The sequence below is a fragment of the Phascolarctos cinereus genome, unplaced genomic scaffold (assembly GCF_003287225.1).
Source record: "Phascolarctos cinereus isolate Bilbo 61053 unplaced genomic scaffold, phaCin_HiC Scaffold_7;HRSCAF=346, whole genome shotgun sequence".
Taxonomy (NCBI): Eukaryota; Metazoa; Chordata; class Mammalia; order Diprotodontia; family Phascolarctidae; genus Phascolarctos; species Phascolarctos cinereus.
The window spans coordinates 83,964,944-83,984,195 of record NW_027556180.1 but is presented as its reverse complement, the minus strand read 5'-3'; the positions used below and the strand labels follow the sequence as shown (position 1 = coordinate 83,984,195).

The 19,252-nt window shown below is 38.7% G+C and overlaps 1 protein-coding gene across 1 annotated transcript; it reads left to right on the top strand.

Annotated features, from left to right (window-relative positions):
* Nucleotides 1–3,140: 3,140 nt before the first annotated feature.
* CTLA4 (cytotoxic T-lymphocyte associated protein 4) lies at nucleotides 3,141–16,942 on the top strand. Its single transcript, XM_020972853.2, has 4 exons — nucleotides 3,141–3,396; nucleotides 12,304–12,654; nucleotides 13,435–13,544; nucleotides 15,681–16,942. The coding sequence occupies exons 1-4, from the start codon at nucleotides 3,291–3,293 to the stop codon at nucleotides 15,783–15,785; spliced, it is 672 nt and encodes a 223-aa protein (XP_020828512.1). The 5' UTR covers nucleotides 3,141–3,290; the 3' UTR covers nucleotides 15,786–16,942.
* Nucleotides 16,943–19,252: the final 2,310 nt, after the last annotated feature.

The window sequence follows — 19,252 nt, the reverse complement described above, 5'->3', positions numbered from 1 at the left end:
TGGCCCCTGAGTAACTGAGAATTTACTGTGCTTAATTCACTTTTCATTTGAAGAGATCATGAGTTTTCTGTCCAAATCAAGCAGCCAATAGTTTTTATTCTACTTCTAGAAATTGATGGAGGCACAGAATAGTCTAAGAAACAAATGTAAAGCTAGAAGGGACCTTAGAGGTTATTTTGATCTAATGATCTTATTTTACATGTGAAAACTAAGGCATTGGGGCAGTTAAGTGGCACAGTGGATACAGTACCGATTCTGAAGTCAGGAGGACCTGAGTTCAAATCTGGCCTCACACCAAACACTTGACACTTACTGGCTGTGTGACCCTGGGCAAATCACTTAACCCCAATTGCCTAAAAAACAAACAAACAAAAATAAAAAACTAAGGCACAGAGATACTTGCCAAAGATCACCCAGGCAGAAAATATCAGAGCTGGGATTTAAACCCTTCTGGTTGGCAGGGCCACAGCCCTTTCCACTGCATCACACTTGAATAAGAACTTGTCCTCCAGAAATTTTGTATGTGGGTTGGTAGCAGAACTCAACTCCCATTCTAGGATATTACTCACAGCCTAGATTTTGATTAAGGAGGGGCTTTTGTTGTTCAGTTGTTTCAGTCATGTCCTACTCTCTGCAACCCCATTTGGGGTTTTCTTGGCAAAGATACTGGAGCAGTTTGCCATTTCCTTCTCTAACTCATTTTACAGATGAGGAAACTGAGGCAAATGGGATTACGTGACTTGCTCAGGGTCCCACAGTTAATGAATGAGGCCAGATTTGAACTCAGGAAGATGAGTCTTCCTAAGTTTAGGGCAGTTGACCAAAGTCTGAAATCCAGAGTTAAGTCCTGATTATTTAGGGACAAATGTCCTATTCTGCCTCCTTGTCTTTGAATCACTTTAACATTTACTAGCCAAAGATGGGAATAAAATTCAGGGAAAATGAAAGGAGAAAAAGTTCAAAATGAACTCTTTTTCTGCTAGTTAGGCAGGTCTGAAAAAATGTTTGGTGAGAAAATGAATTGAATGATTTTTACTAAAGTGAGAGTTTAATATTAACTCTGGATGTCATTAATCAGAGTTATCTTAGTCTCTCTTCAATCATGGGGGCACAGCATTTAGAACCTGGAAGATGTAGAGCTGGAAAGAACCTTACTTAGTTCAACTTTCTTATTTTACAGATGAGAAAACTAAGGCTGAGAGAGAGGTTAAGTACTTCGCTCAAAGCTTTACAATTAGTTGCAGAGTTCCAGGTCCTGTAATTCAGGACTGTTTCCACTACATCAATCAAGAAAAGGCTCTATTTAAAGAAAAAAAAATACATTACTACTCTCTGTTTAATGCTTCTATCACTTTTATTTTAAAGCTTTCTTTTTAAGTTCAATTTTTCAATGTTGCATACTGACCCTGTACTATCCTATGCTTGGGTACTATCCCTTCTTTTCATCTTGCTAGGATGAAATAATATAAAATATTGTTATATATTATAATTATAAGGTATAAATATTATAAAATAAAACATATTGCATACATAGTTTTTGGGATAAAGAGATTTGCTCCGTAATTATACTCTTGGTTGACAGGGCTTCATCATTTGTGATGAACAAATAGTTTTGTTGGTAGATCATGTTAGTTTAAGAGCATACAAAGAAACCTTTCACCAAGAGATGTATCTATCAACCAAATGTGAAAAACTCATATAAAGGCAGCTTGGTACTGCAGAAAGATTGTTGAATTTTGAATCAGATGGGTTCAAATCCCAGTTCTGTTGCTTATTACCTCTGTGATGGTGGGAAAATGACTTACTGTCTATGAACCTTAGTATCTCATCTATAAAAAAGAAGGGATTGGACTAGATGACCCTTCTAGCTCTAAATCTCTCATACTACGGTAGCTGACTTGACAATTACACACACACACACACACACACACACACACACACACACACACACACAACACACACCCTTCCCTTCCTTCCTTCCTTCCTTCTTTCCTTCCTTCTTTCCTTCCTTCTTTCCTTCCTTCCTTCCTTCCTTCCTTCCTTCCTTCCTTCCTTCCTTCCTTCCTTCCTTCCTTCCTTCCTTCTTTCCATTCTTCTTGTTTATTACTCTGTTATGGGTCTATCACTCTTTAATTCCCAAACCCTTTCTGAACCTATTTGTGTTTTCAGCCTGTTCCATTTCTTCTTTAATAAATCCACAAAATTAATTAGGAATATTAATGCTTTTTTGCCCCAAATGATATCTTTGCAAGTTGAAGCAGTGTCCCTTAGTTCTTATATTCTGGGATTTCGTAAGCAACCTGATATTCATCCTACTCATATAGTAATATCTTTCATAGTGGTGTGAATTTCAGTTATAACCACTACCTTTTTTGGCCCCTAGAATCTGTTTTCAGTCTGAAGAATACAACACTTTTTAGCCCAAAGGAGGGTTTAGTTTTATTTTTTTTAATGTGGTGGACCTACTATCCCCTGGGTCATTTCAGTTGCCTTTTCCTGCATTTTCCCCAGTTTTATTCTGTCTTTCTTAAGATATATATTTTAGGAACATCTGGATTAGCTTCTGATTCTAAGAACATCTGGATTCACTACTGTATCTTAGCACTAGCAGAGATAAGTCAACTACGTCTCTAGTTAGCCTCAGTATCCACAATCCGTAGTACAGAAACATCACATTAGGAAGTCTGCTTACTGGAGTGACCGATGCTTCTTTGTAAGGGATCAGGAAGCCCTTAGAAAGAAGATGTTATTGGAATGCAAACAACATGCAGAGTTTATATCAATAATTTCCCCTTCCTTCCCATTAATTACACAACCAAATTGAAGGGATGTTTAGCCTGAAGTTTGGCTGCTTAGGAGATTTCATAGGTAAGAAGAAAGTTTTTTGGATGCCTGGATTGAATCTGGGATTTAGGTGCACTCCAGGAAATTCTCCAAGCCTCCCCCCCCCCCATTCTTCAGATCCTCAAAGTGAACAAAAAGCGTCAGTTTCAAAGTGAGTGCATTTTCCATCCATGGATTGGCTTGTTTTGTTCACTTCTATTTTGAGGACTTTGAGGTTACAGTCTACGTAGCAACCGAGCCCACTACTTCCTTTCTCGTAAAACCAAAACAAAAAGTTATCCTTTCAGGTGCCTCCCGGGTGTGCACATGTATAGTACATGCATGGGATCAAAGCTACCTATATAAACTCCCAGGCTCTGTGTGGGTTCAAACACATTTCAAAGCTTCGGTATCCCAACAAGTTTCATTCTCCTTCCTGACTTTCCGAGTCAGGTAACAATTAAGTTATGGTTCTCCTGGGATCCAGGAGACAAATGGGAAAGCTTCACTATCCCAAGAACTGGCCCTGCACAGCGATGCTCTCTCTGCTCTTTATCCCAAGTATCTCCGAAGGTGAGTGCCTTAAAAGACTTATTAGAATACAGATCTCCACCGTTTCCATTCTAGGGCATGGTTTCAACAGTAGGGCCAGAAGCTAAAAACAAAACTTGTGCCTTTTTGGCTGCTCTGAGATATTTTCTATTCCAGGCCAGGCAGCTGAAAGAAGTCAGCAGAGAATAGATGGAGCTCTGTGTATCAAATGCCTAGCTCAATCCTGAATACATCATATGTGAGCTATAATAGCTTTCTGGTTTATTCATCTGCGAGAGAGAATTCCTGACCAGGATGAGTAGTAGCTTGAGATCAATGGTTAGTTTCACATGTTTCTATGTTCATGTTGGAAGAATGTATTTTTTTTTAACTCTAGTACTTTTATTCTTTTTTTTTTTGAAAGATAAGGATTTTCTAGTGGGGAATGGATATCCTTTATTCATTGAATCATAGCTCTAGATCTAGAAAAAGACCTCAGTGGTCATGTAGCCAACCCCTGCATTTAACAGATGAAGAACTAAGGCCCGAGGAGGTTAAATGACTTATCCAATATTACTCAGGAAGTTGTATTTGAACCTTGGTCCTCTAAGGTGCAAGCCAATAATCTTTTCACCATCCAATCTTATTGCCATTATCTGTAAATAGCCAAGTATAGTGCTCTAAATACCTATGAGCTTGGTCATTATTTGACAATGCCGGAATTCAATAGGGGTGGATTAAACATTTTCTGGCCAAAATATCCACTTAAATTGTGGGATACTTCCATCCCAGGCCAATGTTACCGTGTCTTTTAATCAAATTAAAATACTTATTAGGAAATTTATGAAGTAACAATCATGAAAGCAATTTCAAGTCTTGAGCTAAACTTAGCAAACAAAAATGGTTAAATTAACTGATGGTATAAGGGATTTCATTGCTATTTGATTTTCACATTGAGTTCAGATATTTATTATTCACTTTAGCAAATTCCTCTATTTCATGTAGGCAAAACCAGGGACTATTGTGACATGTAACAGGTCATTTTCCATTTTTAAAAGTTGAGTGTTTCCAGGAAATATCATACTCAATGTTTATTATATCTGATAGTTCAGCTAAGATCAACCAATCAACAAGCACTAATTAAGTACCTACTATGTGCCCAGGTGCAGTGTACATAACAGAATGATAAAGATTATTCATAGAAACTTGACATGTAATTTGTCAGAATGGGCAATCCAAAATATTTGTTAATTTGACAGGAGAAATTACTACACATTTCTTGAGTCTGTGGGGTATGAGCTGAGATTTTGAGTTATATTAAATATGGCTAAGTTTCCTTAAAGAGCCACAGATTCTGATTTCCATCATAGGGTACAAAAAAGCATAGGCTTTTACAAAGGCTCAGAGGCTGGATATAATTAAATTAAATGTTATTCAGGGGGGAAACTCTCCCTGTGGTGGAGGAGAAGGGAAGTTTTGTCCACTCTAAGAAGTAGAGTGGACAAGAGACTCAAGAATATCCAGGCATAGCCCAGGCTAAGAGGCGCAAGTTGCAACCTTTTATTTTTTAGATAATAGGGAATGTGTGATCCTTTTTTAATGTAAGTCTTGTGTATCTGTTATGTACAACCCAGGGAAAAGGAGAATTGAGGCATGGAGGGACTCATAAGGGAAATATTTGTGTTGTACAGAATATTAATGGTGGTGGCGGTAACAGTGGTGATGGGTTAGCCCATAGATCAGGCAATGGGGGAAGCCCCCAAAAGCCTGGCAGCAAGGTTGCTTCACTCTACAGAGGAAACGACCTGGCACTCTTTACTCTGTGGCTTTCTTCATATAAAAGCTTCCCTTGCAATGATAAGGAAACCCTCCCAGGCAAATGCAGTGGGTAGAGAGGAGAGTCACTCTTTAGCTATTGTTGCAGGGCTGAGTGGAAATGGTCATGTTGTTCCTATGACCCAAAACTTCAGTGTCCCTGTAGCTTACACATTAAAGTCCAACCCTAGACTTCCCTAATCCTAAATGTGCTTTCCCTTTGACTCTTCTGGCTCATCCAATGACCACATCCTCTAACTTCATCATTCACTCCTAAATTTCTTGGGAAAAGTTGTCTATACCCATTGATTCCACTTATTCATCGTCCTACTGTCCCTGTAACCTTCTGCAGCCTGTTTCAATCCCTACCACTTTAGAGAAACCACCCTCCCAAGAACAAACAGGACTACCTAACAACAAAATTCAGTGGTCTCCTGCTTGATCTCATCCTAATCAACCTTTCTGCTGCTTTAGATGAGGTTGACCATTTCTTTCTATTGGACTGGTTTTCTCTCTTGCCTCTGGAGATAGTATATTCTCTTGGTTATCCTGCCCCTATAGCTTCTGTCCTTTGTTTATTTTGCTGTCTCCCTTTCTTCTTTCATGCCTCTTAATGTGTTTTTTCTTTATTTTATTTTATTTTTTATTTATTTTTAGTTTTCAACAATCACTTCCATATGCTTTTGAGTTTAAAATTTTTCTCCCCTCCCTCTCCCCCTTCCCTCCCCAAGATGGTGTGCAATCTGATATAGGGTCTACATATACATTCCTATTAAACATATTTGCACATTAGTCATGTTGTAAGGAAGAATTGGAACCAATAGGAGGAACCACAAGAAAGAGGAAACAAAACAAAACAGAAGAGATAAAAAGAGCAAATAGTATGCCTTGATCTGCATTCAAACTCATAGTTCTTTCTCTGGATGTGGATAGCATTTTCCATCTTGAGACTTTTGGAGATGTCTTAGATCTTTGAATTGCTGAGAAGGGTTAAAGTCTATCAAAGTTAGTCATCTCACAACATGGCTGTTACTGTGTACAATGTTGTCTTGGTTCTGCTCACTTCACTCAATATCAGTCCATACAAGTCTTTCCAGGTTTTTCTGAAGTCTGCCTGCTCATCATTTCTTATAGCACAATAGTATTCCATCAATTCATATACCAAAACTTGTTCAGCCATTCCCCAATTGATGGGCATCCCCTCAATTTCCAATTCTTTGCCATCACAAAAAGATCTGCTATAAATATTTTTGTACATGTGGGTCCTTTTCCTGTTTTGATGATCTCTTTGGGATACAGCCCTAGAAGTTCCATTGCTGGGTCAAAGGGTATGCGTAATGTGGGATTTTTCTAAGGGTCTGTCTATTACCCTCTTCTCTTTCTATTGGTGATCTCATTCATTCCCATGGCATTCATAACTACTTTTATGAAGATGAATCTTACTAGGAAACTTAAGAAGCTGTCCTAACATAAGGTATTGAGATCACAAAATGACTGAGCTACAAACAAGGAATACACGTTTTCAAAAGAGGGGTAGGGAAGATTACTTAGCTGGTAAGGATGAACTCATCAAACATAAAGCAAAGCTACCTGAGGCACATAATAGCAGTTACTGTTAGCAGATAGGCTCCTGGTGTCTCTCTCTGTTCTTCCAAATTGAGGCTCAGCTCAGGTTCTGGTCACAGCATTCAGTTCAAGGTGAGGGTCTCTCCAGGTCAGAGGAACAATGATCCTTCTCCTCATGAGTGCTTTTATCCTCAAATGGTAGATGCTACATCAGCCCTTCATTTTTTTACAACCTCTTTACTATTGTCCCCCACACCCCAGCACCTAGTTTTAACCAGAATTTAATTCTAGAATTTAAGAATTTTTTCTTACTATGTGGGGACCTCTGGGTTCTTACTGACATATGGTCATCATGTCTTGGAGGGTAGGTGGAGGTTTGCAGCAGGGCCTGGCCAAAGCACACCATGAGTCTCAAACCTGTATCTGCAGCCCTAACCTCTCTTCTGAAATACTGTTCAAGATTCCAACCAACTGCTAGCTATTTCCACCCCAAACTCGATTTCTGCCTCAAACTCAAATAACAAAGCTTTCTTCATCACTCAAAATTGTTTTTTTTTCTGATCTATCATCTATCATCTGATCTATCATAGATCTATCTACCAATCATCTATCTATCTGTCTATCCATCTATCAATCATCTATCTATCTATCTATCTATCTATCTATCTATCTATCTATCTATCTAAAGCTTTAGATCAGGGAGGGACCTAGGGGGTTATTGAATCTCGTCCCTGAATTTTATGCATGAGGAAACTGAGGTCCAGTGAGAGTGATTTGCTCAGTGTCATGTAATTAGTAAGGGTCAAAAGCAGGATTTGATCTGGGTCCAACTCTCTATTGACTTCACAAAGGTTTCTCTACATTTACTAATTATCAGAGAGGCAATATATTGTAGTGAGAGAAAATGTAAAATAGTGGAAAGAGCTGAACTTTAGGTGAGGAGGAGGTGTAATGATTTGAATATCAGATTGGACATACTAGCAGTGTGATCATAGATTAGTGCTTTAGATTTTCTGAGCTTCAACTTCCTCTTCAATAAAGCGAGGATTGTAATATGATTAATTTCTCCCATGAGCAACAAGGTGGTATAGTGGATAGAGTTCTGGTCCTGGAGTCAGGAAGATTTGTCCTGAGCTAAAATCCAGCCTCAGACGCTGACTAGCTTGGGCAAGTCATGTAACCCTGTTTGCCTCAGTTTCTTCATCTGTAAAATGACCTGGACAAGGAAATGCAAACCACTCCATTATCTTTGCCAAGAAAACCCCAAAATGGGGTCATAAAGAGTTGGACACAACTGAAACAACTGAACAACAAATGTCTCTTACACAGGAGAGCTCTTTAAAAGACTTAAAGGGTTATATCGATGTAAGTCAAATTTTTGTAGTGTCTAAATCCCTCAATCCAATAAATCACAGATCCTTTCAGTTCCATCTCTGCAATGTTTCTTGCATCCAACCCTTTCTTCCTGTCATTAAAGATAAGTCACTTAACCTCTCTGAGCCTCAGTTTCATCTTTAAAATGAAAAAATTAGAATAGGTTATTCCAAAGTCTCCTCCAGCAATACATTTATAATTCTATTCTCATTGCACCAATCCTAAGTAATAGCAGCTCTTTTTTATTTGCTACCGTTTTAGATTATTGTAATATTCTCTTAACAGGCTTTCCAATCAGAAAAAAAAATCTTTTGATCTAAAATTGGATCATATTATTTTTCTGCTGAAAAATAAAAGTTATTCCCTATTGTCTGCTGAGTAAATTTCAGATTCCTTTGCTTGGTATTCAAGACCTTTAACAAACTGGCACCACCTTACCTTTTCAACCTCCAAGTACTCTATGCTGCAGCAAAACTGGTGTATGATCTATTTCTCTAACATATCTTGTATCCTTCTTCCTTGATTCCCTTGTTCATGCTGTATTTTATGCCTCAAATACCTTCCTTTTCCCACTTTGTCTGTTGTATGATTACTCCTCATTTAAAGTTATGCTTAAATGCCATTTCCTTGATAAGACCATTCCAGATTCTGAGGAATTCCCTTTCTCCTCTCAAGTCAAAAATGGCCTTTCTTGTCAAATCACACTTACGTCTTTGTTTTGCAATTCTCTGATGTAATATATACTAGAATGATCTGTGTTTTATCACTCACTAATAGTTTGAAAGATCTCTGATATCAGAGTATATCTTACCTAAATTTTCTATCTCCAAGAGGCCTGACACAGTGTACTTAATAAATGCCAAACAAATAAATGAATAAATAAATGAAAACTCTTTTTTCTAACTTTCAAGCTTCTCAGTGATCTGGTCTTTTCCAGTGTTAACTCTTATAATTCACCATTATAAACCTGGACTATTTACCATTCTCCAGACAGGCCATGTCATGTATTTCTGGAGTTTTGATCTACTTGTTGAAAGTATACTCAACTTTCTAGCTGAAAGTGTAGCCCACTCCTGTGAGGTCTTCTGCTATCCCTTGTCAAAAAAATTAGCCCCCAGCAACTTCTAGTTTAAGCAAGGTATAGCTTTATGACTTATGGCCATAAGGGAAAGAGCTATTCAGCAGAGAGAGGAATATTATGGAGAAGTTTCTCAATCAACTGCATGAGGCAACACTTTTTTTTAATAAAAAATATTTTTTAGATTTCCATAATAGCCATGTTACAAAAGAAAGAGCAAACAAAATAAAACAATAAAAATAAAGAAAGCAAAAAGAAGTATGCTTCAATCTGCATTCAGAGTTCATTAGTTCTCTTGCTGGAGGTGGCCAGCATTTTTCCTCATGAGTCTTTCGAATTTTCTTGGATCGTTGCCTTGATCAGGGTAGCCGAGTCTGTCACAGTTGATCACCCTTACAATATTGCTGTTACTATGTATAATGTTCTCCTGGTTCTGCTCTGTTCACTTTGCATCAGTTCATATATGTCTTGTCAGGTTTTTCCTGAAATCATCCTGCTCCTCATACCTTATGTAATAGTATTCCATCACAACCATATACTATAACTTCCACAACTTGCTCAGCCATTTCCTAATTGATGGGTGCACCCTCAATTTCCAATTCATTAACTGAACAATTTTGTACTCTTTGAAGGGAAAAATAAAACAAGGGTCTTAGGCAAGTTTAATGGAAGTATATAAAACAGACAAGATAATGGAGGTATACAAAGTGGTATCATTAACAGCTGTGAGAGGCCTGATTGTTTGGAATGGTCTGAGAAAGAGGTAAAATATTAATGAATTATTGGTTACAGTAAGTAGTACAGGTACTTCCATTGTTTTGAAGAAAGCAAGGTTTCCTGAAAAGACCTATATGGTCTGATGCTGAGTATAGTGAGCAGAACCAAGAGGACTTTGTACACAATAACAGCCATGTTATGAGATGACTAATATTGTTAAACTGAACCCTTCTCAGCATTATGAGGATCTAAGACATCTCCAGAGGCCTCGGGATGGAAAATGCTGTCCACATCCAAAGAAAGAACTATGGAAGTCGAATTGCTATCACTTATTTTTTACCTCCTGTTGAGTTTTGTTTCATCTTTCTGATGGTTCCTCCTATTGGTTTTAATTTTTTACTTACAATTTCACTAATGTGAAAATATGTTTAATAGGAATGTAAATGTAAAACCTATATCAGATTGTGCGCTGTCTTGGGGAGGGTGGGGGTGAGGAAGGGGGAGAAAAATTTTCAACTCAAAAGAATTTGGGAAGTGATTGTTGATAAATCAATAAATTAATAAAATTGGAAAAAAAAAGCAAGCAAGGTTTCCCATTGGCAAATCTGTTCCCATGGTCCTTCAGAAGAGAAATCACTAACTACCCATTGTCTTTTGCAAGAATGCCAGGCTTCTAGAAGCACAACATCAGAGTAGATTTAGGATCTATTAGACCTAGAATCCTGATTCCATACCCCCTTAGCCATACATAAACACTCTGTTTTCTATGCTTCCGTAGCACTTTACATATATCTCTCTTTGTACTTGCATCCTGTTTAACACTCAGATACATGTTCTATATCCTTTATTAGCATGTAAGATCTTTGAGGGCAGGTATCTTTTCCATTTGTCTTTGTAGCCCCTGAAGGCCAAGCTCAGTAATTTCCACATGTAGGTCTGCAATAAATGTTTAATGAATTGAATTCAATCATGAGGTCAGACATGTCAGTGCATGCATGGTGGATCTGAGTAATTCAAGTCACTTACCCCCAAAACATCTTCTTAGTTGTACATTAAAGTGTTTGAAATTCCATTAATGGAGATTTATTCTTTGATTCCTTGGAGGAATTATAGGCCCTAAGAGTTCTAGTAAAATGGAACTGGGGACCGAAATCATTTGCTTCTCCTTGGCACTTTAAAGTTTATAACGCTTTTTGTTCACAACTCTGTGAAGTGGGAGTTATAATAACTGTTCTTTCCATTTTGCAATTAAAGAAACTGAGGCCATATGAAATGATCTGTGCACAGTCATAATTGTTTGTATTAGAGCTAGAGAGGGTAGTGACTAGTATAGGTAAATGTTGTTATGTCTCAGGGAGCTGACATGGGAGAATAGTGAACTTTTTCCCTACAAGGACATATTTCATTTCCATAATGACTATTATTCCCATCCTTACCTTGTACTCCTCTGCTTGCCTATTTTACCAATTAGTCAGTCAGTCAGTTAATAAGCATTTATTAAGCACCTGCTTTGTGTCAGGCACTTTGCTAGGCCCTGGGGGATACAAAGACAGAAAAATCATAGTCCCTGTCCATAAGGAGCTAATATTCTATCAGGAGATTCAACATATAAATATATAAGTACATATATGTATATATGCATATATATGATACAGATAGTATATATATACATACACATGCTCACATATACTCATATACATTATATGTATATAAACATATATAAAAGTTTGAAGGAAGAGGCACTGGTAAATAGGAAGATCGGGAAAGATGGCCATGCCAAAGATGGCTTTTGAGTTGAGCTTTGAAGAAAACCCTGGATTCTAAGAGGTGGAAATAAGAAGAGAGGGTTTTCCAAGCATGTAGGACAACAAAGCATAAAAATAATTGAATCCAATGGAGATGGAGTATTGTGTGTATGTGTATGAAGCATCTTACAAAGCAAAAGTTTCCCAGGGCCATTACCTCCAAGGGGTCCATTTCCATGGCAACTCCTTCACCAAGTCACCAAACATCTCCTTCTCCTTAGATGATGGTCTTCTCTGAAATGATCCTTCCTCTCCTGTTCAACTCTTTGTGTTCCAGGTGAAAAAAATTCCGTAGTCATGGCTCTGGAACTTGGACTCACATCTAAGTCTTCTGAATCCCATGATTTGTCTCCAGTAGTTCAGCTACTGTGCAAGTACCTATTACCAGCTAACAATTTAGCACCTTAGTAAGAAGCAGTGGACAGTAAGGTCCTAGAGGCACCTCTATAGGCTATAGGCTAGGCTAGGTTAGTGAGGTGGAATATCTAGATTGGGACAGAAGGTCTGAAACACTACACAATTTTGCATAGATTCTTCCCTGATTAGTTGCTAACTCATGAAATATATATATTTTTTAAATTTCCTTAATGCTAGCGGTACGTGTGACTCAACCAGCAGTGGTCCTGGCCAACAGCAGAGGGATTGCCAGCTTTGTGTGTAAATATGAGTTGACAGAAAAAACCAAAGAGATCCGAGTGGGACTTCTTCGACAGATGGACAACCAGATGGTTGAAGTCTGTGCCTCAACATATCTGGTACAGAATCAACCAGTGTTCATGGATGACATGCTTGAGTGCACAGGAAATGCCAGCGGGAATAAATTGATGCTCACTCTCACAGGACTGAAGGCCTCAGACAGTGGACTGTACATCTGCAAAGTGGAGCTCATGTATCCTCCCCCCTACTACATGGGTTTGGGCAATGGAACACAGATATATGTCATTGGTGAGCAAAGCTATTTCACCTGTGGAATAAGGATAAAAAGAGCAATAAAATGATATGCATTCTATAGAACTACTCTATTTTGCATAATATCTAGAAACAACAAAATCACTTTCTTACTGTGTGTTAGGCTATTCATTGTTGAGTTTGGAAGGTTATTTGGATCTCTTGTTTGTCGTCTTGTAAAGGCAGTTATGTTACCAGTGGGTCCAAAAGTTAAGGTAATGCCTCCAAGTGTAATTGGGGCTGAAGAGCTCTAAGGTACCTGGGATAGTGGTAAGCCTTATATTTTGGGTATGACGTACTTGGGAAGTTATCTCAAGCTTCCAGAGTCTCCATATATTATCCAATAAAGGAGGCACTATTTAAGAAGTCCTACTTTCTTTCTTTTTGTTCAAGCTTGTCAGTCCTTCTAGGAACCTGCCAATATTTTCTTTTTAAAAAATATTTATTTATTTACTTTTTCTGCCAAAACTTTCTTATCCTAGACTACTATCCTTAGAGCTGAAAAAAGCTGGTTTGGTATGGATAGGTAGGCTTCAGTCCATATAAAAAGAACTTTCTTAAGTCATAATGCTTTTCACCTTGGGGCTGGAAGGGAACTCAGAGATCATCTTGTCTGATCCTCTCATACTGCAGGTGAAAAGTGAAGCAATTTGGCTTTGAGTCCCATAGCTAATGAATGGTGGAACAGGGTCTAGAGTCCAGGTCTCATGACTTCTAGTCCAGTGACCTTTCCACCATGCCAACCACATGGAGACTATTTCCTCTCCTCTGTTTCAGATCCTGAACCTTGCCCAGACTTTGAAGTCATGCTCTGGATCCTGGCAATAGTGAGCTCTGCGTTATTTTTTTACAGCTTCCTCATCACAGCTGTTTCCTTGAATAAAATGGTGAGTATTACCGTGGTCCCTTCCCATCCTGGGCTTCTCCCATTGTCAGATCTCCATCAGCCTAAAGGCCTGATCTGCTGCTCAGCATTGCATCGAAGGTCTTTGAGGCTGAGGAGTCAAAGAGGAAGGTGGAAAGACAGTGATAGCACACCAAAAAGAACAGCGAGAAGCAGCTACTGGGGGGTTCAGGGATGACTCATTTTAGATCAGAGTGTTCAACAAGACAGTGTTTGTGTGCTTCTGAAGGGTTTCACTTTGACTAACAGCTGGAAGAAGGCCACCTGGCTGCTTCACTTCTCACCTTCATTTAAAATGAACTTTAGTGACTAGTCCCTGAATATTGGGCTGGTTTTAGGCAAAGTTGAGGGCAGGGGAAGGGAAGGAAGAAAGAAGGGAAAAAGCATTTATTAAGTCCCTTCTCTTTGCCAGGCATTGTGCTAAATAATTTACAATTATGTTCTCTTTTGATCGTCACAACAATCTTTTTAAAATTTATTTTTAATTTTTAATTTTTTTTTTCATCACAACAATCTTGAAAGGTAAATGATATTGTTATCTGTTTTGCAGTTAAGGAAACAGGTTAAGTGACTTGTCCACAGTCATGCAGTTAATATGGTCTGAGGCTAGATTTGAGCTCAGGTATTCCTGCCTGGGCCAAGTACTCTGTCCACTATACCACATAGCTGCTAAAGCTTTGTGGCAGGTGAACATGTCTCCACTTTTTTGGCTGTCTGCCCCCCCCATCCCATCTTCCTTGTCCTTCATCATGCTGCAAAGGCCCAACTGTTCATTCCCCCTATGAACCACATGCCCCTTACTTTCTGTGATCCACCACTCTCTTCCCATTCAAAAACTTACTAGAGTTGGTGACAGAGGGTGGATTTATGTAGGGAACAGTCATCCTTTCCCCCTTAAAAATAGGTCTTTGTGACATCCCTGTGGGTTTGTGAGATCTGACACCTGTTTGTAATACTATCTTTATTAGGAATGAAGTACAATCTCTTCCAAAGATTCTTTATTTGGGGTCTATAAAGTTCTGTAGAAAGATTTTTTTGGAGGGGTCTATAAACTTGAATTAGAAAAAAATGCATTTTTATTTTTATTACCATTTGTTTGAAATTTTGCATTTTATTTGGTATTTTAAAAAAAAACCATTCTCTGAAAGGGCCTATAGGCTTCATCAGACCACTAAAGGGATCCACAACACACAAAAAAGTTAAGAATAGCCACTGTATTCCAAATTCCCCCCACATTAATTTTTGACAATCGTGTATTGACTTTCTTTAAGACTGAGCTCAAGCAACATGTCCTTCAGAAGGCCTTTCCTCTCCATCCCCACCTTCTCAACTACTAGTACTATCCCCTCTAAGGCTAATTTTCAATTATTCCATATTTATCTGATAACTACTAATTCGTGTATACATTGTCACCACTCCCTTAAAATGGAAACTCCTTAAGGGCACAGCCTGTTTTTCCTTCTTCTGTACCCCCTCGCTTAACACAATGCTGACCACACAGTAAATGCCTAATAAATGCTTGTTGTTAGATATATTAGTGGGTTTTGCCTACCTTTCTTGCCGCATGCTGCTATCACACAGGAAAACAGAATGAACTTTTTTTTAAAAATGAGGGGACAGAAATTAAAGATCAATATAGGAAAAGAGAAAAATCACCTACAGAAGGGATTAATTCTGAGAACTGGCTAACAATATTTGATTGCTTTTCTAATTCAGTAGACCCAGACCCATTATGTGCTGTTGTGGACACAAATCAGCCAATAGTCATTGAGCTGGAAATGAGAAGGACTGAAGGATTTAGTGCCTCTTTTTTTTTTCTGACTTCTTTAAAGTTTCTTACCACACACCCTGCCCTTATATCTTACATCTTCCCTTAGATAGGGAAGATGGTTCCCATTTTACAGAGATGCTAGGGGGTTCCTTATCCAACCGTCCCAGAAATATAATCAAGAAGAAAAGAGATTCTTGTTCTAAAAGCTGTCCACCATGTTTCCTAACCATGCCAAAGAAAGTTCTTTGTTGTACAATGCTAATCAATTTTCTCCTCTCTCTTTCTCTCTCTCTTTCTCTCTCTCTCTCTCTCTCTCTCTCTCTCTCTCTCTCTCTCTCTCTCTCTCAGCTAAAGAAAAGGAGTCTTCTCACTACAGGAGTCTATGTGAAAATGCCCCCAACAGAACCGGAACATGAGAAGCAATTTCAGCCCTACTTTATTCCCATCAACTGAGAAGATGGAGTGGTGCATAGAGAGATGGTTTTCCAATTGCAAGTGACACTGAGATCTTCACTTTCATTGTAACCTGCTTTAAAAACTTTTTTTGAAGGAGGGAGGGTAGAGGGTAGACTTGAATGTGGGAGGATGAAAAAAACAAACAAACCTCTAATTAAAATATGGTTGAGTATAGAGCCCTAGCTATGTATTTGGAGAGTTAAAACTCAAAGAGCAGGATGTATCAGGGAAAATAATGTTTCTGATATTTCGAGGAAATATGAACAAAAAGGATCCATCCAGGAGCAAAACATGAATATCTTATGATATAGAATGGTGGACCTAGGTTTGGGCAATGAATTAAGGAGGGAGGTAGAGGACTCCTGTTCAATCTTGTGTTTTAAATGAGCTAAGCATGTCTGAACAAAATTATCTTTTCAAGTTTAATAATTATGTTATTGTTTTTTCTCTTTACAAATGTTTTGTTACATGATTTTTTAAAAATGGAATGAAGTGGCTCTGTTTAAGCAAGTGATTCCTCAGTTGTTTAGTTGTATTGTACCAATATGTATCCTTTATAAAGTCTGATAGCATTATGTGCCAGGCGAGGCAAGGGCTAGAGTATCTGCTGATCAGTTACATTCAAACACTATGTGACAGTGTCTTGCCTCCCACTAACTAATTGGGAAGGCTGGTGGACCCTGGCTCAGGACACTAATGAGCCAGGAGGGAATGGAGGTAATGACCTCCTTTAGTTCCAATTAACTCTGAATCCAAATGAAACAGTAGTAGCTCTCTGGATTCCAACAGAAAGGTAAAGTTCCATTGGCATGATAGGACCCAGGGCATTGAATATTGGATCCTGGCATTTTATCTGGCTTCCCACTTAAGTGAAAGCTTATGGTAGCTGAGCAAATCCTGACTCATCATAGTACAAGGAAAAGGATCGTTCTGGAAGTCCTTTCAGGCCCATTTTCAGGGTGTCCCCAACCCTGAGGGACAGATGGTTAATGTCCACTTAGCAACAAGGCAGGAGGTAGTTGGTGTCTGGGAAGGGCACATAATGTTTTTGAAAGTGAACACTGTTTGGGTGTTTTTAAACTCACTATTTTCCATGAAAATGTAAACAATATGTATAGTATTTTAATTAAATAAAATGCTGTGTTTGTTTTCCAGAGCTTGGGTTTTTTTTAAATTTCAATATATTTTGATAGCAGAAATAAAGCCAAGAATAAATTAGGAAGAAATAGAAATTAAAAAGAATAAAGAACACAGTTGGGGCAGTTAGGTTGCACAGTACATAGAGTGCCAAGCTTGAAGTCAGACAGACTCATCTTCTTGAGTTCAAATCTGGCCTCAGACACTTACTAGCCCTGTGGCCCTGGGCAAGTCACTTAACCCTGTTTGCCTCAATTTCCTCATCTATAAAATGAGCTGGAGAAGGAAATAGGAAACCACTCCAGTATTTTTGCCAAGCAAACCTCTAACGGGGTCGTGAAGAGTTGGACTCAAGAATGACTACAAAGAACACAGTTGCTTCATGTTCCTAATATGTTTCCTCTTGGCCTATCAGACTGCAAACTCCATGAGGCTAGGAGCCAGGTCTTATATAATCTTTATATCCTTAGTACCTTATTGAGGTGTTATGTACATAGTAAGTGTTTAAACATTGTGGATGTATAGCCATTGATTATTTGCATAGATTTTGCCAAATCTTCTTTTATCCCTTCCATTGCAGTTCAGTAGAATAGGTGCTGTTCAAAAGAGAAGCTTTGGAAGCTGCTAAGCAGCTTTTAAATGGTTGCAGGCTTGAGGATCTTCTTCAGTATCATCTCCCTTAGTTTAACTCCATGCTTCTTGAACTGTGTGTCATGCTCTCACATGGGGCTGCAAAAAATTTGGCAACAATAAAAGGTTTCTGAATGTGCAATGACCAAAAATTAGTTAAAAACCAAATGAGTAGTGAATCTGAGATGTTTCTGGCAGCGCTTGCCAGCCTTAACTTCATTGTAGCCTTGTTTCTGAACACAAAGTATGTGCACTTTGCACTGATCATGCCCTCAGGTCATGCAAAGCCAACCTAATCTGAAAAGGGGCAAAAGTGGAAAAAGTTTAAGAATTCCTGGTTTAACTGCTCCTACTCAGTGGCACACAAAGCACCCTCTCATCTCCACTCTATCCCTCTATGTTTAGAGCTAGGCTGGCCATGTCACTGACCCCAGCTCCATCTCTTATGATCATTCTAATCTGCTTCCTTGGAAACTACAATCTTCTCTTTCTATTTCCAAGGGACCATAGGGCGGTGTTTAGCAAAAATCCATTTCCAAGAGAAAAGTGTACCTGCTGTTCCCTATTAGTCAGCAAGCATACCCCAAGCCTGGTGTTCCAAGTACTCTTTGACTCTTGGTTAACCCTTTGGGGCCTTCTGCCTCCTTAGTTCCCCTTTGGTATTTCTCATTCTTTCCCTCTATATCTCACTGTGCTTTTTTGCCCACTCAATTCCAGGTAATGTTCTTCTTTCTGCAGGTGTTCACTGATATCCAAATGGGAGATGTCAAAATAAGCTCAGCCACCATTAACTAGCTCCATTCCAGTCCTTTAAGGTCAAAAAGCTTTTTATTGAGTTCTGTGAGAAATGATTCGTTTAGATCCCTACTCTATTCCAATCAGTATTGATCAGTTTGATATCATTCCATAGGGGCTAGTGATTATAAATTCTGTATATTAGGTCCCTGAGCTGAGAACTGCAGATTGTAAGTTCATTCGCTTAATCATAGGAACCTAACTAGAGGCTCTCCACCCTTGTTCTTCTTGGTTATAGTGACCAAGTGCAGTGTGGCAGAGATGACTCAATTACATGGAAAATCCCCCAACTTATTTTTGTGCTCCTAGAGCACTCTCTCTTGTCCAACATGAGCAGGTGACCATCTTGTGACTGCTTAGTCAGTGGCGATGCCACATCTTCACCCAACCCAAGACCCCCCCTGCTGATATACCATTTTTTTGGGCTGATATATCATTTTTGGCCCTCAAAGCAAGGTCTATCCACCAACAGAATTTATATCTTATGTAGTAGCTCCTTTAGAGCCTTCAGGTATCAAACCTTATAAAAATAAGGCCCAGGAAGAAGCGGGTATCTCAGATTGTGAGTAAGATCTCAGATCCCTTTCATTAGAGGGGACCCATTGGCTCAGGGCTCTGCCTCAGTGGTTTTTCTTGCAGATTGGACAGTTATAATCCCCACATCATCTACTATGTGAAATTTTCTCTTCTCTCAGAAAGTTTCTGTTTTAACACGGGAAATAGATCAGACACAGAAAAGTAAATTACATGTTATATATGCATCTCCATCGCTACTTATCATGGTCAATGGAGTCTGAATGTTCCAAGTTTCAGCACAACCTTCATTTTCATGCTTGAGGTAATGATGAGTCCACAGACCCAACTAGTCTAAGGGAAATCCATGTTAACAAGAAGGTAAGTTG